Source organism: Bombus huntii, chromosome 16, assembly GCF_024542735.1.
Source record: "Bombus huntii isolate Logan2020A chromosome 16, iyBomHunt1.1, whole genome shotgun sequence".
NCBI lineage: Eukaryota > Metazoa > Arthropoda > Insecta > Hymenoptera > Apidae > Bombus > Bombus huntii.
In genome coordinates, this window is record NC_066253.1 from 5,672,932 (window position 1) to 5,697,041 (window position 24,110).

The 24,110-nt window shown below is 45.5% G+C and overlaps 1 protein-coding gene across 1 annotated transcript in view; it reads right to left on the reverse strand.

Moving 5' to 3' along the window:
• Positions 1-2,466: 2,466 nt before the first annotated feature.
• LOC126874277 (GATA-binding factor C-like) overlaps positions 2,467-24,110 on the reverse strand; it is a 95,266-nt gene continuing 73,622 nt past the window's right edge. The window contains exons 5-8 of the mRNA XM_050636098.1: positions 21,574-21,699; positions 12,352-12,541; positions 9,386-9,588; positions 2,467-9,252 (exon numbers count right to left, since the gene is read on the reverse strand). Of these exons, the coding sequence (XP_050492055.1) occupies positions 9,226-9,252; positions 9,386-9,588; positions 12,352-12,541; positions 21,574-21,699 (546 nt within the window). The 3' untranslated portion in view covers positions 2,467-9,225. The remainder of the gene's footprint in view (positions 9,253-9,385; positions 9,589-12,351; positions 12,542-21,573; positions 21,700-24,110) is intronic.

The following is a 24,110-nucleotide window of genomic DNA, read 5'->3' on the forward strand; positions in this document are numbered from 1 at the left end:
AATCTTTATTTTGCTTTCTACGTTACGAAAAATAATATTCAGGCATAATAATAATAAAAATAAAAGCAATAAAAATAATATACGACAAAGAATTAGTGTTACAACACCTTCTACTAATTTTCGATTGCGATGATGTTGAAATGATCTGTTTAAACTTACCTAAAAATAGTTTGATGTTCACTCAGCAACCGACGATACATCCTTCTCCTTCGAAGCCTCGCGGCAAAATAATCGCGGACAGATTAGGTTCCACCCTTCGAATTTCCCTCATAACCACGTGTTACTCGTTCTTGAACTCTTTAACCTTTTGCCTTCGCTATGGAGCCATTTAAAATCTGCCTTCAAACTCGTGGTGTCCAGTACGAGCCATTAAAAATTTCTCTTCAAACTCGAGGAGTCCGCTTTCACCGCAAACAATCTTCCAACCTTTTTTCCAGCCTTATTTGCAAATTTTGCAGTTTGTAGCCTCGCGGCAAAAACAACAAGTGACCTCGCGTGTTTTTATAACGGACAGATAAGATACAATCACAAAGATATACTCGAGTATTGTACAAAAGTATCAGATTACCAAACAAAATCACGCTGCACTCTGCGACAACGAATGAGTGACGTCATCAATCGCGACAACGAATGAGTGACGTCATCAATCGCGACAACAATCACTAACGACGCAACTATAGTTCTTTTTTCTTACGCGCATTTCTATCTATACGTAAATATGTTCCTTGTGCTCAAACCGCTTCGAGTAGTTGGTTAACGCGAGTAAGGAAAATCTTTTACCGCAAAGTGTTAAATATCGTCATATGAGATTTAACTAGGTAAAGATAGAACGTATCTGCCGCCAGGGCAGCGTCGGAAAAAAACGAAACATTAACCTTGAAAGTGAAATACAATTGTCTTTACTCGTCGCCCCTTTGCAAATTTTATAATAATAAATTTCCAAGAAGCAAACTTTAAGAACCTTGCACAAGAGCTCAAGTATAAACAACAGCAAAATTGCAACAAAAATTTTTGTCCCGTTTTCTCCGATGTCGATGATTTTTGAATATGTCGCAAAGCTCAAAATTTCCAACAATTTTTCCCTATACATATAACCGTCTATCTCGTTCAATTTCCGAGATATTCGGAAAAAACTATCGGTACCGCTACGGTGAATTCCGGCTATGGCGGCTCGTAAAGCCCCGTACACAACGTGCATACGCGAGACAGCAAGAAACGTCCATTACAATTCCCTTCGAAACGAGTTTGTGCTTGCTTAAAGTAATTAATTAATCGTAAAGATAAGGCGAACGAATACTCGATATCATTTTACGAAATAGGATAATCGTTATTACTTCACGCAATCGGTCTCCTGAATAACAAGCGTCTCTTCCTGCACCGATTTCGATCAGATTACATGACTCGGCCGTCGAACTTCGTTACGTTTCAAAGGGAACACGAGGATCCCCTAAAGGGGAAGCTCCCAGTAGCGGAGATGTCACCGATCAATTACGAGAAACATAGGGGCGATCGATTCCAAAGAAACACCGTGTGTACCGCTGTACCAGAGATTCGCGTCGTAGCGCGAATAGAGACGGTCGTGGCAACAACTGTCGCTGCTAATTCGTATTCGGGAAAATTCGCCACCCGGTGGAAAACTCGCGTCGTCCGTACTAGTTGCGCGAGCTTCTAAGTCGACCGGTTGCTCGCGGATCGAGTTGCAGAGAAGCCAAAGCTGCTGTGTCAATTATGCAGGTGAAATTGTATGGAAGCGAAATGAACGTAGCGATCGCGTAAGCAGCAGTTGCCTGCATCGCACGGGAATTGCCCCGGTTCGGAAACGTCCCTCTGCCGGATATCGATAGCCATCGGTCGGCGGCAGGGAGTTTATTCGCTTTCGCGAAAGCCGCCGACTTATCTCGCGCACCGGCCTTTGATTTACATGTAAACACGTCGCGTCGGCTCGATAACGCTTAATTAACTCGCACCTGCTAATTAATAAGGTTCTCGTGTCGCATCCGAGTCGAAAATCGTCTTGGAAAAACACGCCACGGCTCTTCCGATGTTTATCTTGCGAGAGAGCTCGGCTGTTTCCGCGAATGAGAGCGAAGGGCCGCTGAAAGAATTGGAACACACGGCTGACGCGTTGACTGCCACGCGAATTTTCTCTGCTCTGGTCTGACAGCCGCGACCGATCGAAATTCCTTTTACGTTACGGTTTTTCCAAGCTGTTGCGTTTGCTGTCGCGAAACGATAGCCGGATGATCCGCACCACGCTCAACGAGATTGAAATCGAACGCGAATACGTAAAAAACGTTTCGTTCGACGAGAACGATATTGGAATAATCGAAACGATACTGCGTGTTTCGCTCGATCGCGTAATTTAGCTGGTTCTAACGATCGTGGAAAAGGCGGGTAACCGGCGACGATCGCGTGGCAGCGAACCTGTTAGCAGAGACTATGCTTCGGAAGCTGAAAACATGCGCGTTTATGCGTGAATTATCGTTAATTTATTTTAAGTTAAAACCTTTTTTTACAACGATATCTTACAATGTCGCTTTATACATGTTCACGAAATCAGTATCTCCACGAAACTTGCGTCGTTGAATTCACTTTCGGCCTCCAGTGACATCCCTGCTGCTCATCTTCTAAACGTCCAGCCTTCCGAATCATCGTACTTGCGCTCTTTCCCCTCTCCGTTTCCTCCGCGTTTCCTGTGTCTGTGTTTCTGTGTGATCGCCTTTGTGTTTCTTTATACAGTCTACACGCTACACCCTAATAATACTATTTTATTAGAATAATCTGTCCTCTCTCCGCCGTCTGCGTCTCTTCGTCTCATTCCGCGAAAAAAGGGGCCGCGGTGCAACATCCGCCGCCCTTTCTCCCTCCTCTTCTCGTCAGTCTTTTCTTTTTCCTTCTCCTTTTCTCTCGTTTCCCTCGTCTCGATGCTTTTCGAAGCCACCACGCCGTTCCAGGTCGCCCGCCATCTCTTCGAACGAAGCGATCTCGAACAATCGATCCACCGCGTCTGTCTTTCAATCTCGCTATCTGATCGGCTCGCACGGAATCCGAGTAATCGGCTTTGCAAACCTTCGCTTCGAAAGCTTTCGCGCGAATCGATTTCGCGAGGAATCTGCAAGGACGACGCGGTGACGAGCAAAAGTTTCCAGTCCGATGGATCTCTCTGTCTCTCGTTACGTTACATCTGGAAAACGATATCGCAAAGAATTTCAAGCAACTGCACGACTAAGCGTACGACAGTGTATTACTCGAATTTCTTTTACATATCGTTTCTCGAGTGTAAAATAATTGCCATCGCGGCTCGAAACTACTGCAAAATTGGAAACCTACGAATATATTTTCGTACATCGCCGGTCATAGGCACAGGGACAGCTGCTGGTTACGTCTATCGAACGACTGGAACAAATTTTACTCGAACAAGTCGAATTACAAGTAGACCGTGGTTGTTTACGTGCTTTTCTATTTCTACGGCCACGAACAAATGGCATCTAAATAGAGGAGAAATTTAAGTAGAAATTTCGTTTCGCCCGCTAGCGTCGAATCACAACGTGTACTCTAAATATCGTAGGTTGTTGCGTATGATACGCGTGTTGTAAATTTTCGAAATCTGACGTTTGCGTAGAGAAAGAAACGCGTAAACAACCGCGGTCTAATTATATGGCGCGTGTGTAACACTCGAGCGTAAGAGTAATGAAGTAATTAAGAAACGAAAGCAGCGTCGTTCGTATCTCTACGAAACAATTTTCATCGGTTGTCCGCGCTCTTATGGCCGGCAACGTACTTCCAAAGACAGAAAAATCTACGTTGATCCGCGTTGCGAATGAAAATCGAACGCGGAGGATACCGATGGGAAAGTTTGAAAAGAAGCTCGCACGAGGGAAGAGACGAAAGATCGGATGTTCGAAGGGGTGGCGAGATGGCGAAGAACGGAGGGTGCCGTTTTGCGATGTTCACGGCCTAGCAAGATCGAGAAAAGAAAGGATCGCAATTGCGACGAATCTGGCCGGCTCGTGCCGAGTGTGCCCGCGCGATTAATTAATTAATTAGAAGGAGAGATTAATGAATAATCGGCGATACCGGCCGATCGACGACCACGATAATAGTAATAAGAATAATAATGATAATCGTCATTCACGGCTATTAACCTTTCTCGCTCGCGATAAATCGTTTTAATTACCATCGCGCGCTCCGACTATCTAGATGCAAATCTTACGATGCGCAATTAACCGCTAATTTATGCACAATCACTTTTACTCCTCTCTTTCCTCCCCACCCTTTTCACTTCATTTTGCTTTTCGCCAGTCGCGCGCCTCCACTCACGCACGCACGCACGATCCACGCACACCATCATCCACACACACCTCAACTATTATTTATAATATTTATAATATTTATATTTATATATATATATATTTATATTCATCTTTGTATATATAGACTTTTTCGTTTATATTCATATATATATATTTATAATATTTATATATATATACTATTATTACAATGATAACGGTACACAATCTCGAAGATACAAAATTTACAGCGCGACTTTTTCGTTTTCTTTACCCTAGTTTTCTTCATCCTTATTATTTAATTATCTCTCTTTTTTTTTTTTTGTATTTTCGCTTTTGCATTTCTGCCCAGTGCTCCGTCTCTCGTGTCCAGTCCCTGTCTTCCTTCTCTTTTATCCTCTCTATCTTCTCTTATTTTTTTTTCCTTTCTTTTTCTCTTTTTCTTTTTCTTCTATCGAATCGAGAATTTCGATTTCTCGACGGGGACGATCGACTCGCGATCTGGATCACCGGAAGTTCCATATAATTTACCGACTTCTCTACGTGTGCTTTATACACCTAACTTGTTGCTCGCTATCGCTAAACCAGTACGACACACGACGCGACGCTCGGACCACTGGACGCCGATTTCCCGGCGGAAAAATTGGGGAGAGCGTTGCGCGCGCCACGCGACAAAAGACGACGGAACGTCGCTCGCGCGAAATCTGTTTCGCGAGCTTCCTCAAATCGAGCTTCGCCAAATCTCGCTCGAGCTTACGAAAGAACAACTAGCCCTTCGCGGACGAGTGTCGGCAAATAGCCGCGCGAGTCTTTTTGCAGTTCCGCACGCGTGTCACAGTTCCTTATTTTCAACTTATTTTCAAGTAGCTGGCCTACGTCTATTTTTCTGACCGATATTTTTTTTAGTAAACAAAATAGTATTGCGTTTTTGATGAAAGAAAGTTGTAGATCTTTGGAGACCTTCTCTTGCGTTTAACGTAAGCTCGCGATACGGCATGCTAGTCGAGTCAGAACGAATTTCAACCTTTCAGTGGCATTACCAAACGACTCAGCAAGCTTTTTATAAATTTTGTTAATATACTGTGTGGTTGGTAACTGGTGGTACAAGCGAAAATATAGAATAAAAATTTTTTTTTTTTAATTTTTCCATCGAGACAACGGTCTACAGTGAGATACGTTATAACGTGCCGCACGCGTACCGAGCGAAAATTCAAAGTCGATTTTCTCGGAAACAAAGCCTCGAACGACAAATTTTTATTCTATATTTTCGACTTCTTTTTTCGCGTAGAATCACCCCCTTTCCGCTTGTTACCAACCACCCTGTATATTTTTTTTTTAAAGACCCAGAAAGAACATGTTCGATTGTGATAGTGGCGATGACGAATATTATTTCGAAGCCGACAAGGTAGAAGACGTTTAAATGTTTCTAGTAACAGTGATAACGATGATAAATTAATCGTTGACAAAAATAATACAAGCCTGGACAAGGAACAAGGAAAACGATCAACAGCGACGCTCGCACGTCGAGTGGTCTCGTCCGCGAACGGCTAGTGGCCGTAAGCGAGTGACGGAAATGGGGAAAAATAAGAAAATTATCTGCAAGTACCAAGTCACCGGAGTGTTTCCCTTAGCGCTGTCGCGTATCGTCGACGAGCGGTGGAAAGCTGTTCTGCCATTTAAAATGGGGAAGAGGGAAACGTAGAAAAGTAAATGTAAAAATGGTGCGCGATTAAAGAACGGTGAAACTAAGTTTGAGTGGAGAAATCGCGTGTCATTAACCTTGAAAACAGTGTTGTTGATTTACTGATTACAGATCAGTAGACGGTGAATTTTAAAATGTACGCTTGGGGCAAATTTGAGGATAGAAGAATGCACGTAACATGCGAATATTGAAATGGGAAATATCGAAAATGCGGCTGTGTACGATACAGACGAAACATTTGCCTATCCTAGTTCCATTTCGTAAATAATATTCACAAAAATACCAATTTCCATAAATATTCGCAGACGACAATAATTTATTATTCGCGTTTAGGATATTGAACTTTCTTAGCTTGAATTTTCCCTACGACAAAGTAAAATTAAATTCGATCGGAAGTGGGAAAATTAAAACGCCGAGCCAAACTGTTCGACGGTCGAGTGATACGAGTTGAAGATGGAGAAGCCGCGGATCGACGTGAGATATTCGTGGCAACAGAAAACGTTTCACAACGCTAACGAACGTAACGAGTTCGTGAGAAATTTGCCCAAGACTACGAGAATCTATAGATTTCGCGGAATTATTTCGAGAGTCGAAACGTTTTCTCCGCCGTCGCTGTGAATAATCGCAGGATCCTCGCAAAGCGAAACAGATACAGCGCTCGAAAGCGTCCGGACATTTGCTTCTCTTCGATACGACGTATTTTAATTATAAAACTACGTTGAAACTCGGTGACGTTGCTCTTCGTAATCGGCTAATAGAAAATTCGATCGATTGATTTTCAAACGCCGATGTAGCTACAATAAACACGCAATTTTCTATTGCCACACCGTATACAATTATTTTATTTCGCGACTTTTCATCCTTAGGTTCTTCGATCGCCGAACGAGCAGCTCCAATGACTCAAACTTTCACGTTTGAACGGTATAGTACGTGGCAGTGTACGCAATGGATAGCAAAATGTATGATCGTTACGCCTTTAACCTCTTGGGAATTTTGCGCGAAGATGTTTCTTTGCACGGCAGAGTTTGACGCGAATTACGCGTAACACGTACAGCACGGCAATGTGTGGCGGATGATGTTGTTTCCTGCACATGCAAACACATCGCAACCATGTGTTTGATAACTAAATCATAATTTTCCTTAAACGTACGATGCATATACCGAGACTCGAATAATTTACTTTGATAATTAACATTAAGTTTCCGGGATTTCAAACTCCGAAATGAAATATCCTAAAAACCATAGGATCAATTTTAACCAGTTTTCATCGTAAATTAATCATTTCATCCAAAGAATTATCTTTTCCGAGGCTTTCTAATTTTTCAAATCTGTATGTAATATATCTTTCTCTGCGAAACCCGTGAAATTGACTAGCTGACTTCATAAACCAACCGTTTTTCAAGCACAGTGTGCAAAAGTTTCAGTGATAACTGAACTTGGTAGACGTTTCCCGTTATTGTCAAGTATTTGCAAATAATAGGATATTTGAATTTGAGCATAGTATTTTCTTCCTTCGACCCCTTTTCCAGCAACCATGAGTAAATCCAGCAGATATAATAAGATATTAAACGAAATTGTCAACATCAACGAAGATTGTTCTGAGGATACCTCCGAAGAAGATCGATCTGAATTAGGCGAAAGCGAGGCTGTTAATAATACGATTGAGTGTGATATGTTTTAAAGCACGGTACGACGCATTCACCCACGTCAGAATTTTCGCGTCAGTGTTTTTCAAATTGCTCTTTGTTTTCTATTCCCAAGCGCCATTTTCAGATTCTACAAAATTATAAGGGTACGGGTGAGCATGTTAAAAACAGCGTCTAACAATGGTATATTCATTTTAACGAGAAGCAACAATTGATACCTGACACTGGCGTATCAGAAACAAATTATATATTGCTAACACTGTCCAAAAACATTGCGAGGGTAAAAAAGTGTGAAGCAAGGCAAATTAGGTCAAACGGTGAACCAATTAGTCAGTAGACTAAGCCACTATGGTGGCGCGTCGTAATGCAGAATATCCGCGAAAGCCACTATGGTGGCGCGCCGTAATGTAGAATATCCGCGAAAGCCACTATAGTGGCGCATCGTACCCAAGAGGTTATTGCACTTTTACAAATACATTTAACCCCCTTAACCCACAACTAAGGGCATAGCCCTTAATATTATGGGCATTCTCGAACGTAAATCGTAGGTAAAGGGGTTAAAAATGATGGCAGATCGGTGATCGCTGCTTCTGACAATTAAGTTCCCGTTAATTTCTATACTACGGTAGAATTTGCGTGCTGTCGTTACGACCTGTCCGGACACTTAGGAGCAGTAGCGCGTGTGAAGGCGATCGACGACCGGTGGAAAAGGCAGAACGGCGCCGAGGATCGAAAGAAAGAAACGTAGAGAAGCGAGGGAAGAAAATCGGCGTCCAATGGTCCCCGCGCGGAATTCTCGTTTAATAAAAAGACTTTGAAAATTGCACGATTTCTCTCACGGATACACGCTTAATATCTAATATTACTCACACCGGCCTCCGAAGACCGACTCCGATTCCCGAGGGTTTCATACCCTTTCGAAAACAATTGAACACCTTCGAACGTCTCGAATAAATAATTTTTTCCGCTGGTTCACCCTGTAAGAATCGTCTTCGAAGCCTCCTCGGAGGGACGATCGATTACACGACAAAGGAGGAGGGGGGTGGCTTGCGCTCACCCCCGTTTCTCACGCCACGCACGTAATAGAAACTCTTGGTTTAAGGTATAGCGTCGTCTATGTACAGAGCACGTCTAATTAGACTCAGATACAAGTTATAGCTGACTTTGTTTGTACTTGGGGCCCGGGCTCGACGGCCCTACCTTTTGTGCGAAACTTTACATATTTACAGCGACGCGAGACCGCGAAACGAAAGGGGACAGATGCGAGATGACACAGAGAGAGAGAGAGAGAGAGAGAGAGAGAGAGGGAGAAACGAAAAGAAAGAAGGGAGGAAGGGAGAAAAAAAAAGAAGAAAGGGGGGCAACGCACGTTCTAAATGGTTCGCGACTCGTGCGTTAATTTCTCTTTTTTTTTCTTTTTTTTCTTTTTTCGTTCGCGTCGTTCTCTTTTTTTCCGTCCGTGTGCGCCTCTCGAACGTCTCTCGGTATCGTTCGCGGAGAGAGAAAGAGAGGAGAGCTCGAGCTCGCGATTACGTTAGAACGAGATTAGAGTGGTGGGCTGCGTCCTGAGCTGCTGATCACTCGCGATTCATGTGTACTCCGATCGCCAACCGGTCTGAAACCAGACAAACAGAACATCCATGTGGCTTTTTCATCGAACCACCGCTCTCTCCGTCTACTCTAATTCCACTACGCGGCTATAAGCAGGGCAGCTAGAAGGGCGGAAACGCGGGCAATGGAGGACTCACCATCGCGTTCGTCGTGGCGGCCAGCTGGAGACCCTGAAGACTCGTCATGTGATGGGAATGGGAGTGTGAGTGCGAGTGGGGATGGATCGGTGGAGGCGCCGGGGGCGCGAACCCTTGGTGAAGACCACCTGCCACTCCCACCCCCGTGTGGTACATGTAGTGTTGCATCGCTGGGTGCATCGTGTGATGATGCTGCGACGTGCCTGCAATCAGAAATCATTTTCGTCTCGTATTTCCTGCTCCTATGAAATTCAGTGTTTCGCGGATAACGAAAGTGCTAACAGTCAGCGACGTGCGTAGGCGGTTGGTTCGTTCGAATGTTGAGAGTTTGCGAGAAAATATTCGTCGATGGGACAATTTGATAGGAACCTGACCGGGTTCGGAGAAACGACCGGTTTTAAAATTGAATTTAAGATTGTAGGTTCGTTCGCGTTATTTATTTATTTATTTATTTATTTATTTATTTATTTATGTAGATTCTTGTGTCAAGAAAAATTGAATAATAGAAGGATTTACATAAAGTTAGACGAGCAAAGGAAACAACGACGAATGCAGAATTTTCAATGAAACTTTGAAACCGGTCGTTTGACCGCGCCTCATGAAGTTAGCGTTATAACCATAGCTATAAGTGAGACAGTACACTTCGAGTGCAATTAATTAAAGCAAATAAATCTATGTAATTATGTCTCTGACTAGATATGAAATCAATATGAGTTAACAATACCATAGTTCATTATTATAGTACGATAGCTTGCGGCAAGTTAAAGCTACGAGAACTGTCGATCGAGTCATTGGAACCAAGTTTATCAAATTGTATCAGGTTATCTCAAAAGTATCTGTCCTTCACAAACACGTCTCATAAAACAATGTATTTTTACGCAAACATGAAACCTACTCTGCCAAACATTGTGATTTGTATCTTAAATGGAACAAAGTGGATCAAACATAAGTTTGTCTATATTTAAATTGTATCAGGTTGTCTCAAAAGTGTCTGTCCTTCACAAACACGTCTCATAAAACAATATACTTTTACATAAACATGAAACCTACTCTGCCAAACATTGTGATTTGTATTTTAAATGGAACAAAGTGGATCATACATAAGTTTGTCGGTATTTAAATTGTATCAGGTTGTCTCAAAAGTGTCTGTCCTTCACAAACACGTCTCATAAAACAATGTATTTTTACGCAAACATGAAACCTAATTATCCAAACATTGTGATTTGTATCTTAAATAGAACAAAGTGGATCAAACATAAGTTTGCCGATATTTAAATTGTATCAGGTTGTCTCAAAAGTGTCTGTCCTTCACAAACACGTCTCATAAAACAATATACTTTTACATAAACATGAAACCTACTCTGCCAAACATTGTGATTTGTATTTTAAATGGAACAAAGTGGATCATACATAAGTTTGTCGGTATTTAAATTGTATCAGGTTGTCTCAAAAGTGTCTGTCCTTCACAAACACGTCTCATAAAACAATGTATTTTTACGCAAACATGAAACCTAATTATCCAAACATTGTGATTTGTATCTTAAATAGAACAAAGTGGATCAAACATAAGTTTGCCGATATTTAAATTGTATCAGGTTGTCTCAAAAGTGTCTGTCCTTCACAAACACGTCTCATAAAACAATATACTTTTACATAAACATGAAACCTACTCTGCCAAACATTGTGATTTGTATCTTAAATAGAACAAAGTGGATCAAACATAAGTTTGTCGATATTTAAATTGTATCAGGTTGTCTCAAAAGTGTCTGTCCTTCACAAACACGTCTCATAAAACAATGTATTTTTACACAAACATGAAACCTACTCTGCTAAACATTGTGATTTGTATTTTAAATGGAACAAAGTGGATCATACATAAGTTCGTCGGTGGTTAAATTGTATCAGGTTATCTCAAAAGTATCTGTCCTTCACAAACACGTCTCATAAAACAATATACTTTTACATAAACATGAAACCTACTCTGCCAAACATTGTGATTTGTATCTTAAATAGAACAAAGTGGATCAAACATAAGTTTGTCGATATTTAAATTGTATCAGGTTGTCTCAAAAGTGTCTTTCCTTCACAAACACGTCTCATAAAACAATATACTTTTATATAAACATGAAACCTAATCTGCCAAACATTGTGGTTTGTATTTTAAATGGAGCAAAGTGGATCATACATAAGTTTGTCGGTATTTAAATTGTATCATGTTGTCTCAAAAGTGTCTGTCCTTCACAAACACGTCTCATAAAACAATATACTTTTACATAAACATGAAACCTACTCTACCAAACATTGTGATTTGTATCTTAAATAGAACAAAGTTGATCAAACATAAGTTTGTAAGCGGTTAAATTGTATCAGGTTGTCTCAAAAGTGTGTCCTTCACAAACACGTCTCATAAAACAATGTATTTTTACACAAACATGAAACCTACTCTGCAAAACATTGTGATTTGTATTTTAAATAGAACAAAGTGGATCAAACATAAGTTTGTCGATATTTAAATTGTATCAGGTTGTCTCAAAAGTGCCTTTCCTTCACAAACACGTCTCATACAAAAATGTATTTTTACGCAAACATGAAACCTAATCTGCCAAACGTTACGTATGATCCACTTTGTTCTATTTAAAATACAGACCACAAGTTTGTCGACGGTTAAATTGTATCAGGTTGTTTCAAAAGTGTTTTTCCTTTGCAAACACGCCTCATACAACGGGTTTGCCTCCGATTAACGTGAACATGTAAAATAATAATTGCCAAGTATGAAGATGAACGCGCATTCAAAATGAAAAGAAGAAATTGAGAAAGTAGTCGCCAACAGGCGGAGGATGGGAGCTCGTGTGCCGCTTCAGCGTAATCGGTAAAACTAAAATTCACCGATGAAATTGGAAGCATCGCGTGGGAAAAGGTAAAGAAAATCTGTCGGAGAATTTAAGAATAGAGCGTGCAGTACTTACTCATGGGCGAGCCGAAGCCAGAATGGAAGGGCTTGTTGTCGAGATCGAGGTGACCACTGGCCTTGATCATATCGCCCATGACGCCGCCAAGTCCTAGACAGCCGCCGGCCTTCTTCTTCTTGCTCTTCGACGACAGCTTCCTGTTCCTCGTCTGAATGCCCTCCTTCTTCATCGTCAGCGGCCGATTCACCTGCAAGAGTCGTAGCCAACAATTCGTTGAGTCGATCGGCTTTAATCTAACGCGGCTTCTCACCAACCAGGGCAACCGATGTGCAAGTGACATGAAATGGAAATAAATCAGCCCTCTGACACACGTAGACAAGGGGAGAGAAGGGAGTGGGCTCGGTCGATCGTTCTTCAATCCGTAATTAAGAGATTCGCGTGCCGGTCACTAGCCGCGAATTCCCATGCGAGTCTCGCCAGGGAAACACTGCTGTTCGCAATTAGCGGATTAGCAGCTCGTGTAGGAAGCGGCGAATATTCTCCGCTGCGTGCAACAACGTCAAACTTCGCAAACGTGCAACTCAGTTTTCTCCACGCGTTCGAAACAGTTCAGAGGCAGATCGACCAACCGTAACTTTCGTCTAATCCTTTCGTTGCCAACTGCGGCTATGGTCACCGAATGCTACAGTCACTTTTCACGCTCGCTATGTAGCAAGTTGCTAACGTCGCTATAGTCGGCTATGGTCGGCCGATAACGCTGAACGCTCGTCGAATGTAACAGCACGCGGAATGTGCAGCATATACGCACACACGGTGGCAGAGCAGTGGCTAGCAGAGAGCACCGTAACGAAAGGGCTAGAGCTCTAGTCGCGAAGGATACGCTGGTGGCTCGGTGCGGCCGAAGGGTCACGGGGAAGCAGCGCAGCGTGCCGAGACTCTAATGGGATCGGGCGTAATTCGGCAAATTCGAGCAATCGCGTAATTCCGAAAAGAGTCGTTGACCGTCTGGACGTTGGCTTGGGTGTCGGAGGGAAGGAGAGGCGACGAGCGATCGAGAGAAGGACGCGACGGAGAGACAGAGAGAGAAGGCGAGAGGGGCTGGGCAGGCGGAGGACGAGGGAGGATGATGCCACGACCGCCACCTCCGGAGGCTCGTTCGCGCATCCCGCAATACCAGGAACCTTTTCCTTAAGTTGGCAGTTGCGTCACGTCGCGGCAACTACAAAGCGCGCCTCCGCCTCCTCCTCCACCCCTGCCGCCTGCCCCTCCGCCCGCCGCCCGTGCATTTCCTCCTCCGCCGCGGCGGCCGCCGCAACCATGCGGCACACCACACTTGCATACCTAGTTATTTCGTACTTAAGCATTGCACGCGCACCGCGAGCATCCGCGCGCGCACACGCACGCATAATTGGTCCTGCGACGCGAAAATCTGCCGCCTCTGCGACCAGCTTTTTCGATCGATCGGTTACGTCGGAGAACACGGTCGAGATGCTTTGTCCGGGACGCCTTGAAATTATCCACCAGCTAAACGCAATCGCCAACGATCTCTGACTCTCGTCGCTGATTCGAGTCACACTGTCACACGCGACCACCATGTTACTCGCCAGCGAGGATCACGCTGCCGGCTGTACGCCATTATCCGAGGATTCTAGCGGATTTATTCCTCGTTATTCGACGCGTACGACGATGGGACGATAGATTCGTAACGAAATTAAAATCGACGGGAAGCTTACGCCAAATGTGATCGGTGTGCTTCGTGGTACATTTCGCGGGCTCGTCGTTTCCGAAAAGGCGAAGTTTCACTTTCGTACGAATATCCATCCGCGTGTGTCGCGAATATGAGCGAGTGGAAAGAGATAAGGTCGGTGGACGAGAGACGAAGGAATGGGAAGGATGGCGCGAGCAGAGGATCGAAGGTCGAGAGTCGAGGGAGGCTCGAAAACGCAGTATTTTAGCGGATCGACGGATGAAGCTTAATGAGCGAGCAAAAGTAGCCAGAACGGCAAGCAGACACGAAAGAAAGCTCGAACCGATTTGAATACAATACGAGCGGCTTTAATAGGAACCGAGCGACGAAACCGAGCGCGAGGTGCAAACAAAAGAGAGGGAAAGAGAAAGGGAGAGAGAGAGAGAGAGAGAGAGAGAGAGGAGCGAGCCGGAGGGAGAGAGACGGCCCCATCCGCGGAGATTCGAATGCAGATTGATGTGGTCACACACGATGCAACCGCACACCGATCGCATACGAAATCGCGCCGCGAACCTGCGCCGGGTGGGGTCAATGAATGAAAGATCGGAGACGAGCCTACCTACGGTCGAATTTCCTTCTCCACTCTCTAACACCGATTCCCCGCTCGTTCCTCGAATACGAGGTCTGCTACTCATGAATTAACGAACAGCTGTCGAAACAGGCGCTCCACAAGTTTTATGCATTTCCAAAGCTCCAAGTTTCTAATGGTCCAACGTACAAGTTACGCGGTTTGTCGATGAAGCGTTGCGTACAAGCGCAAACACTGGCGAATCTACGTGAAAAAATTGATGGAAGGCGCGCAGTGACACGTTTTTGTCTCTCGAGGCTTCGCTTTCGAGTTCGAATGTTTGTCGAGTATATTCGAACTTGGCTAATCGATGACATTTACTCTGTGGATTTTCGCGCAAAGTCATCGAGTAGAACTTTGGTAAAAGATGGTTTTCGACCTTCGGACATTTTATACAGGGTGGTTGGTAATTGGTGGTACAAGCGGAAAAGGGGTGATTTTTTTTTTTAATTTTTCCATCGAGACAACGATCTACAGTGAGATCAGTTATAACGAGAAGCCATAAAGTGCACGCGTACCGAGCGGAGATTCAAAGTCGATTTTCTCGAAAACAAAGCCTCGAACGACAAATTTTTATTCTATATTTTCGACTTCTTTTTTGTTGCTTGTGCCACCGGTTACCAACCAGCCTGTATATTTGCCAATATTGTGCGCATTTGGTGCGATTCAAATCTTCTATCGATGCGTAAACGCGTGCAGTCTGATAACGACGACGACAACTAGGTGTTAGTGGAGACGTGGAAAAGTGGGAAATAAAATTGCTTGCTTTAAGGATTCATTTTCGAGAAAACAGGATATGCGCGTGTTTAGTTAAGAATTGATCTCATATACGATCTCTTCTGTAATCTGTGATCTACGATCTATGGCCAAGTGTTTTATTTATTTCTCTCGGAAACCAAGCGTCCTGCTATTTTCGATTTACATAATCTCAGTCCGGAATTGACCGCGTTCAAGTATAGTTGACGAATTTTCTTCTACGAGACGATGGAACGTGCTTATAAAAGATCATTTCCTTCACAAGGGTCTTTCACGCGCTTTTGAAACGTTGAAAACTCTCGTCCGAAGAAATTCACCGTCGAATTGCAACAGTCTGCACATTTGTAGGAAATTTAAAATTGCCAAAATTCGCGCGATATACGTAACATGCAAAAATATAAGAAGCAACGGTATAGTTACTATAATAATCGCTATAATAACGGATGTATAAATATCTAGTTAGACTCTGTTTGTTTAATTAGGTTTATAAAAATACGGATGCGCATAAAAATTCGCAGTACAGCGGCGAGGCTGTGGATGAATCATCGGTAAGAAGATGGTTGCGAGCATTCAATGCGAATGGTAAGACTGTGTGCGCGATAGTGAGCGTCCTGAACATCGAGAAACGTGTCTACGATTTTATACTCCAAACGCGTCGACGTATCAAACGGGCCATCCTTTCGTAAAACTGAAAGAGTTTCTGCGAGAAGGAGGGTTCGCAGGAAACGATGATTTAAATTTAGAGGACAGCGTGCAACGATAATTATGCAAACTCGCCACAGAGATATATCGTACACATATATCGTACGTATACGTGTATACTTGTTTTACATTGGGATAAGTGTTGGTGTAAGATCTGCGAGTATATCGAAAGACGATAGTTAGAAATAAAGAAAACATTTTCGAATGCATTTCGTCGCTCTAGTTCTCAGCTGTTCCACATCTTCGGAGAAAACAGAGTTTGAAGTTTCCAAAGTCTGACATTATTGCACGGAGCTAGGAATATTTATTGCCCACCCGGTACAATTTCCATCGTATTATTACGAATTTGCATTGTTTGTGCGAACACGTACGCGCGTGGATCGGTTAATCACAGGTTTCGTGAAAAATGCGACTAGACGAGTTAAGAACCGAGGCGTCTTATTACTTCGCGGACGACTGGTGATAATTTTGAAAATGTGGATTTTCGGAAGCGACGCGAGTGTTTCGTCTTCTGCGAGGAGATCGCAAGCGGCGTAGAAAACGGGAACAGAGGCGAGCGGAGGCGACTCGGATCTCTAGCTCGGCTAAAACGTTCGCAGAAAGCGGCACGGAGGAATGTCTCGTAGCCGGCTCGTCGGGGGCATATCAATTGGCGGCCCTTTGCGCCGTTCCTCCTCCCCGTAGCGCGATTTTACAACTTCCTCGGGGGGACAAAGCCGCGCGACGCGATGCGCTGTTGCGTTCGTCGAACGTCCGCGTGATTTATCCGCAGCCGCGCTTCGAATGAAAAGGAAGTGTGAGAACCTTGTCGATCTGCCGTGGAAACGACGAAAATTGCCGGTGTTATCGGTCGATCGGCGCGTTCGGGCCACACACGCGCCTATCTTCAACCTGACATCGAGATACGTATCGGGAAAAGACAGCGGCCCACTGTTTACGATCCCCCGACTCGGCTATTTCCGTCGCTTTTCCATTTCAAATTTCAGGCGGCTTCTCCCCTCGCGTACATCTTCCACCTCTTTCCTCCAGCAACTCACGATATGCCGGCGCGTACTCGACCGACGAAATCGATTTCGGGCAAAGTAAGTTAAAGTCGCGCGGCGATCGGAATCGACGCGACGATTTCCTCCTGTCGAGCTGTTGATACGATATGCGAACGACGCGTCGATCGTAAAATCGACGACCGGCTACAATTCGTACGTTCGTAGCGTGGAAACGCGTATAACGAGGTTTCTGCGCAGATATAAAAGCATCTTTGGAGAAAAATACGCGCTTTCTAATTCGCAAGGAGAAGCATCGAGCAGAGGAGGCGGGAAAGCAACGCGGCGCAATTTCAGCGATAGATCGTAATCGGAATATCAATTCGCAAGGATGTTGTGCGGTGTAAGATTTAAAACGCTTTAACAAAACGCGCACGATTCTGGGTGCGCCTACGTCAATGAACGTTGCTTCCTTAAATGGTTTAATTCAAGACCGCGCTGTATCTAACGCGTATACGTAATTCGTGTTACGTTAAACACGCTGCGGCTCGTTCAAACGCCGCCAAATCGAACGTTCGGAAATTGTGCGGAGCGCGCGAGGGCAAAACGCGGCGAAGATTCGCGCGTCTAATTCTCGCGTCTCCGGCTCCTTTGGTGATCGTGGAACGCGGTTTCCGGGGGAACGAGTATCGTCCCCGTTCGAGGAATTTCTCCGGCGACCCCGGCGACCCTCCGGCCAGGATTTCGAGCGGCGATTACCATATTTCGAGCAGCCGGTAGCTCGGCGCCGAGAGCACGAATAATCCGTGTATTTTCGACTAGCCGTGGCTCGATGGCTGGCTGGATGGCGCGCGCGCCACCGCGACCGCGCTATCGGCCCGCTCTATCTTAACGACGCCAGATCTGTCGTTGCGCGTCCCTCTCCTTTCTCTTGCTCTACCACTCGCGCCACAGAGCAACGGTGTCTATCTCGAATCTCGGGACAAGCCCGGCCAACAGCCGTATACCCTCTGGTGGCAGGTACAAGAGAAACTGCCGGAGACGCTGCTCTCGAAATGATTGATCTCTCGCCCGAGCCTCCTTACGCATACTTGGTAGCCATCGATTCTCTTTCCTCTCTGTCTCTTTTTCTTCTTTCCATTGCTTTTTCTTTTTCCTTCCTCGTTCGTCTCCTTCCACCTTTCACCCGCTCTCCTTTCCTTCGTCCAGCCGAGATCCGGGATCCCTTGCGTTGTGTACGCGCGTCGATTCTACCGAAGTGGTTGTTGCTCCATCGAACTTTCTGTATCGTCGACGACCGATCCAGGGAACCTTGGACGAGTGCACGGACCCCGGGGCTAATCCTCGCCGTCCGATTGTTCGACGGAGTGGCCGGACCGGGCAACCGAGATTCGGCGCGAGAGACTGTAACGTGTCGGCTTAACGTCACCGAAGACAGTCGCCTATTCCGGCTTACCCGGTTCTTCGCGAGTGAAAGAAAGACGAGGTCGGTTGAGAACGGAGCTACGAGTTTCGCGCGTTTCCGTCTCGACGTTTTACGCCGCACGAGAAGAAGGGAAGAATCGACCGAGAGAGTCGCCGAATTTATTCCCCCCTTGGTGGAGCGTGCACGGCGTCCCATGTCGCTAGGCGGGGCGGAAGGGGACCCTACGCTTAATTAATGATTACCAGGAAACGTGTCTGGGCCCGGCCTTTATGCCCGGCATTAACCAGCGCGAGGATCTTGCTCATGCTGCTGTACGTCGCTGCCTTGGTCGCTATCCTGCCCCCGCCTCGCCCCCTTCTCTTCGTCTTCGTTATCGATTCGGTCGGACAAACGTCGCGAGAAAACGCGATTCTCCTGCGTCGGTGATTTGGTTGCAGCGATTTCCAGTGGAAAGTGCAAAGCGAAAAGTACGCGGCGTTCGCGACTGTACGCGTTGCAACTGCGTGGAATCTGGATAACTCGGGACGGAGACGGCGAACAGGACTCAGAGGCTCGCTGTGCGTTCGTATTTGAAGCGAAGATGGGCTGATAAGTCGGCGGAGGAGGGAAAAAAGCCGCGTAAATTCGAACGGACCATTTGCTTTCAGCAGAAGGGGCGGACAGTGGGAGCCGTTGTGTCATCGCGGGCCAATTAGCGCGAGCCGCAAACGAATCCTTATCGAGATCGCGCGAGAGACGCGCCTTATTTTTGGCCTGCCCTCTCCGAGCCGCGAAAACTCCGCCAAGGCGAAGAAAGACGAGCAGTGTACGATCGCTCACAGCCTGGAAACCGCTTCAATTTCCTACGTCGATCGCAAAAGCCAAGAAAACGCGAGTACTCGAGGTGACGGCGCTTCGTTGAAGTCGTCCAACTCGTTTCGCGTCCGCGTCTCCGCCACGCGACGCGTCTTTACCCTTCGAACGTACCGTTGTTATCGCAGGATCGTCAAATTTGACAAACCAAATCATCAGCGGCACGAACTTCTCTCGCGGCCCCTTTTCAACTGAACGCACAGAAAATTCTCCGACGATTACAATATCGGCGCTAAATTTCTACCTCGCGACACTCCGCTCGCGTACAAGAAACTGAGCCGACGCGTTTGTGGCAAAAATAATGGTTGGTCGTTCGTCTATTTCGATAGTTTGCCAGCTAAGACATCGCGCGTCATCTTGCGAGAAAATGCCACACCTAAGAGATGATTCGCGAAGAAACGCCGCTATCTCTTGGACTGGGACGAGCGATGAGACGCGTACTTCGATCTAAATAGGTCGACGCCAAGCCGCGTTCCTTCGAACATCTCCACAGGGCGATCGCTAGCCGCGTGAAATACGTCGAGTTGCTGAGAAAAACTGCGCGCAGGATGTCCGCTTTTCCCTCCTCCCTTTGTCTTCATCGCTGCTTCCTGTGTCACACGCCGTTGAGCACGCTCCACCCCCGCCGCCGCCACCGCCTCGAGGGGATCCTGGCGACACTCTTCGCACGTCCGGCGACCCGCCGAGCACCCTAATTGTTGCCACAACAGAGGGTCGCGTCGCGTAAGCGGAAGGGCTGACTCGAGTGGCCACCCGCTCTCTCGCGTCTCTCGGAAACAACCAAACCACCCTCGAGATTCACGTTCCAAGCTGGCTACACGGCTTCCTACGTTTCTCCCTGGAAACCGTGATACGCGAAGAAACGCGCGATTTGTGTCGCGAGATGTGCGCAAGCGAGTCGTGAGGATTGTCGAACTTTTAATTAGTTGGCTGTTGTTGAAGACTTCGAAAAGCGCGTTGCAAAATGTAAGCGATGACGAATAAGACAGAGCACGTGTGGCTGTTAAATACAGGGTGGTGGTTGGAAACTGGTGGTACAAGCGAAAAAGGGGTGATTCTTTTTTTTTTTTAATTTTTCCATCGAGACAATGATCTACAGTGAGATCCGTTATAACGAGAAGTGCACGCGTACCGAGCGAAAATTCAAAGTCGATTTTCTCGAAAACAAAACCTCGAACGACTCAATTTTTATTCTACATTTTCGACTTCTTTTTTCACGTAGAATCGACCCCTTTCCGCTTGTACCACCAGTTACCAACCATCCTGTATAATACAAAATTAAATTGTAACGAAATCACTGTTTTATTTAATTTTGTTAGCAACACGAAATATTTCTTCGTGGCGAGGATATTCCTCGAAAACAAGTCATAGGTTAAGCCCTGTTTATAGACGTCTACGCGACCATCATTGACACACGTGCTACGTATAACGTTCGGTAAATGACGCAAGAGGCTATTTCAATTGCATTACTCTAACTATACTCGTGAAGATTGCATAAAAATCTCAGTTTAAAAGATTGGAGCTGGCTCTTTTACGCTCGTCTGCGACACCGAAGGCCCTGTGCCCGTTAAATAAACAGACAATTGATAAAAATCCGCGGTGCAGTAACTGATTGGCGCATGGCACGAGTTAAAAAGAGATGGAACGTCGGAGCGGTAACGCGCGGCGAGATTGGAAAGTGGCGGAGAATGCGAGGAAAATCCGACCACCGCGGCAGAAAGAGGATCGAGGAATTAGGTTCCACGGGTCGACAATGGAACTCTGAAGAGGCTTGCCGCGACAATAGCGATCCGATATTACGTTACATGGGCCGGTTCACGATCGGTGGCTTCGACGGTGGCCAAAGGACGACCTTTTGCCTCCGCTGTTTATCGAAGGGCCGCTCTCGTTCGTCGGATCTCGTATCCGTCGTTTTAATACCCGGGCCCCTTTTGTCGATGTCTCCCTTCTCGAAAACATTGTATCGAGTGGTACGGATCTTCCGCTTTCGATCGCTCGCCCCAATTCCGAACGGAAGTTGTCGGCAAATAAAGTATAATAGCCAAGCACCGTTTGTTCCAAAGACGTTTGACAAAGGGATACGTCGGCGTGCTACGGCGTTTGGCGTGGTGAACGCGAGACTGAACCGTCGAATCCGATGGAAAGATGGTTGGTTGGTTGGTTGGTTGGTTGGTTGGTTGGTTGGTCGCGGCTGGGGATCCAGCGGAGGAAACGTCGATACGGAGGGAATGTATGATCGATTACTTACGTTGTGCAGCTTGTAGTAGAGGCCGCACGCGTTGCAGACTGGCTCCCCGGCCTGGTTCCTCCGCCACAGCGTGGTGGTCGCGGTCTTGCAGTTGGCGCAGCTGGTGCCCGCCCGCCTCGCCGCGCTCTGCAGCGACAGTTTTGGAAAAGAAAACACACAGATATCACACCTGTAACGCATTAACCAACCGAGTCGTTCGCCGTCTTCCAGCTCGATCTCGAGCCTCTTAGATCGCGGTCGACTCGGCTTGCGTCGCTGTTCTGTCCGATGCGACGCTTTCGAGGATCGAACACGCACACACCGATAAACTGTCATAGAAAGATGACTAGAGAGAACCCGATTGACCTCATTAAAGAAATAAAATAGTCGAACTCGAAGATGGTATCTCGCTGGGGTAGCCATCCACGTGTTATTCGGCAATTAGGTTAGAAAAATTTACCAAATGTCCAGCTGGATAAATTGTAAGGTACAAATTAAATAAAAAAAAGAAACCATATAAAACAAGAAATAAGGAAAAATAGAGAAGCAAAAGGGATTTCGAAAATTGTGTTAATCTAAACGTAGAAATAAAATAATCAAACTCGAAGATGGTATCTCGCTGGGGTAGCCATCCACGTGTTATTCGGCAATTAGGTTAGAAAAATTTACCAAGTGTCCAGCTGGACAAATTGTAAAGTACAAATTAAATAATAATAAGAAGAAAAAACACCGATAATCCTTGCGTACACCGGTGCCCAAACTTACCGATCTTGCAACAGATTTTTCGTTTGCAGTGTTAACCTAACCTCACCAGACCTCACAATGACCGGTTTCAAAATCGAACTTAAAGTTGTCGTTTCCTTCGTTCAGCCAACTTTATGAAAATTCTTGTATCGTCCGATTAATCGATTTCTCAATTTTTGGCGAAGGTTACAGCCTGGTAAGCTTAGTGTTAACGGCGAGCTACCATAGTCTGGTAATCATTGTAATCAATTAATATCATCCGCGGTACAAAGTATACTAATACATGCAGTCATTTACTCGTTCGTTTTTCTATTTCTTTTAATTTGGAAGTAGTTTACAATGAATTCTCATTGAGAATTATAAGTAAATTGTTACTATAACGTGAATAATAAATGATTATCGTATGTTTGGTTCTAGCTGAATCGAATGTTTAAATCTAAAGGCTAATGTCTTTTTAGCCTTTAGATTTAAAATTATAATGAATAAATTTTAGAAGAAGTAGAATTTTAGATTAAATAGAAAAAATTCCTTTAGTGGAATTTACTCGTATTCGAAATAAATTCGAGCGTCGAATAAGAAACAATTGAAATTGCAACGCTTAAGTCGCCACACATATCCGAACCTGTTAGAAGAACCCGATAAGAACTGTCTAGCGAATTTCTACTATCGAAACTGTCTCGTCCCCCAATTTGTTCGAACGAACGAGCTTCTATATCGAAACGATTTGGTCCGCTTGCAGCGAAAAGTTGATATAAACTGTTAATCCGTGGACTCAGGGGACGAAGCTTTCGACGACAGAATTGGTCAGAGGGATCCCTTTGCAGCTTTTCTCCAGCCGTGAGATTCGTGGGAGGAGAATCGAGAGAAGCTTCCAGAATCAAGAAGCCAGAAACCGAGCCGGGATCGCGTGAAATCGGCCGCCCATAATCCTCGTCCCGGGGATTGGAAATGCGAGCCCGTGTTCTTACCTGTGAGCCCGGATCACAGTCTCGTAAAAGGATCGGAGACCGTCTCCGCTACACCTGTTTCCCCATCGGCGAGCGAGAACCAAGGGATTCGTCTCGTCGTGGCGTCGCGCCGTCCCGACAGTTACGGATTTTACGTGACAGCACCGGTCTATGCAACTCTGTAGCATCGATACGCTCGATAGTTTGTTAAAAACGCGACGAGTTATCCACTCTTCCAGCAACTTTGTCCTCTCGAGGTATGTTTTTCGACTGGGACGTTTTTCCAAGCACTCGCGCGTGGCATCGAGCGTACTAAATCTCGCTGGATCTCCAGAGATTCTGGGAACCTTATTGCGATCGATGATCTATAATGTACGTTAAACATTGTATATCTTTTGTCAGATCCTCGATGATCGTCGCACGCTCTTCACAGGGTCAGGTTGCGTCGAGTTTCGTTTGGAAATCGTCCTTCTCGCTTTCCATTCATCGGCCACTTAACCTTCGAACGAAAAGCAGACCCGGTTTCGGGCATTGTGGACGCAGGCGGAAGGGAGGGCTCTAATGGAAAACCGATTGAAAGCTGTTTGAGCGAAAACGCGTCGTCGAAATTGCACCCCCTTTGTGCCCCCGTCACAATGCGCCTCTGGAGCGCGTGTCCACGAATATAAAATGTCCACGCAACTGTTTTTCCTCTTTTTCTTCGGTGTCTCCGTCCCGTCCTCGTCTCGAGAGTCCTCGAGAGAAACAGGCTGCGTCTCGCCCTTTGTCGTCCGCACAATGTAACCGTTTTCGCCTGTCTTGCTTCGACAAAACGACGCAAGAATCCGTGCGTACGCGTAATTCTCCTAATCGCAAGCAGCTCGATAA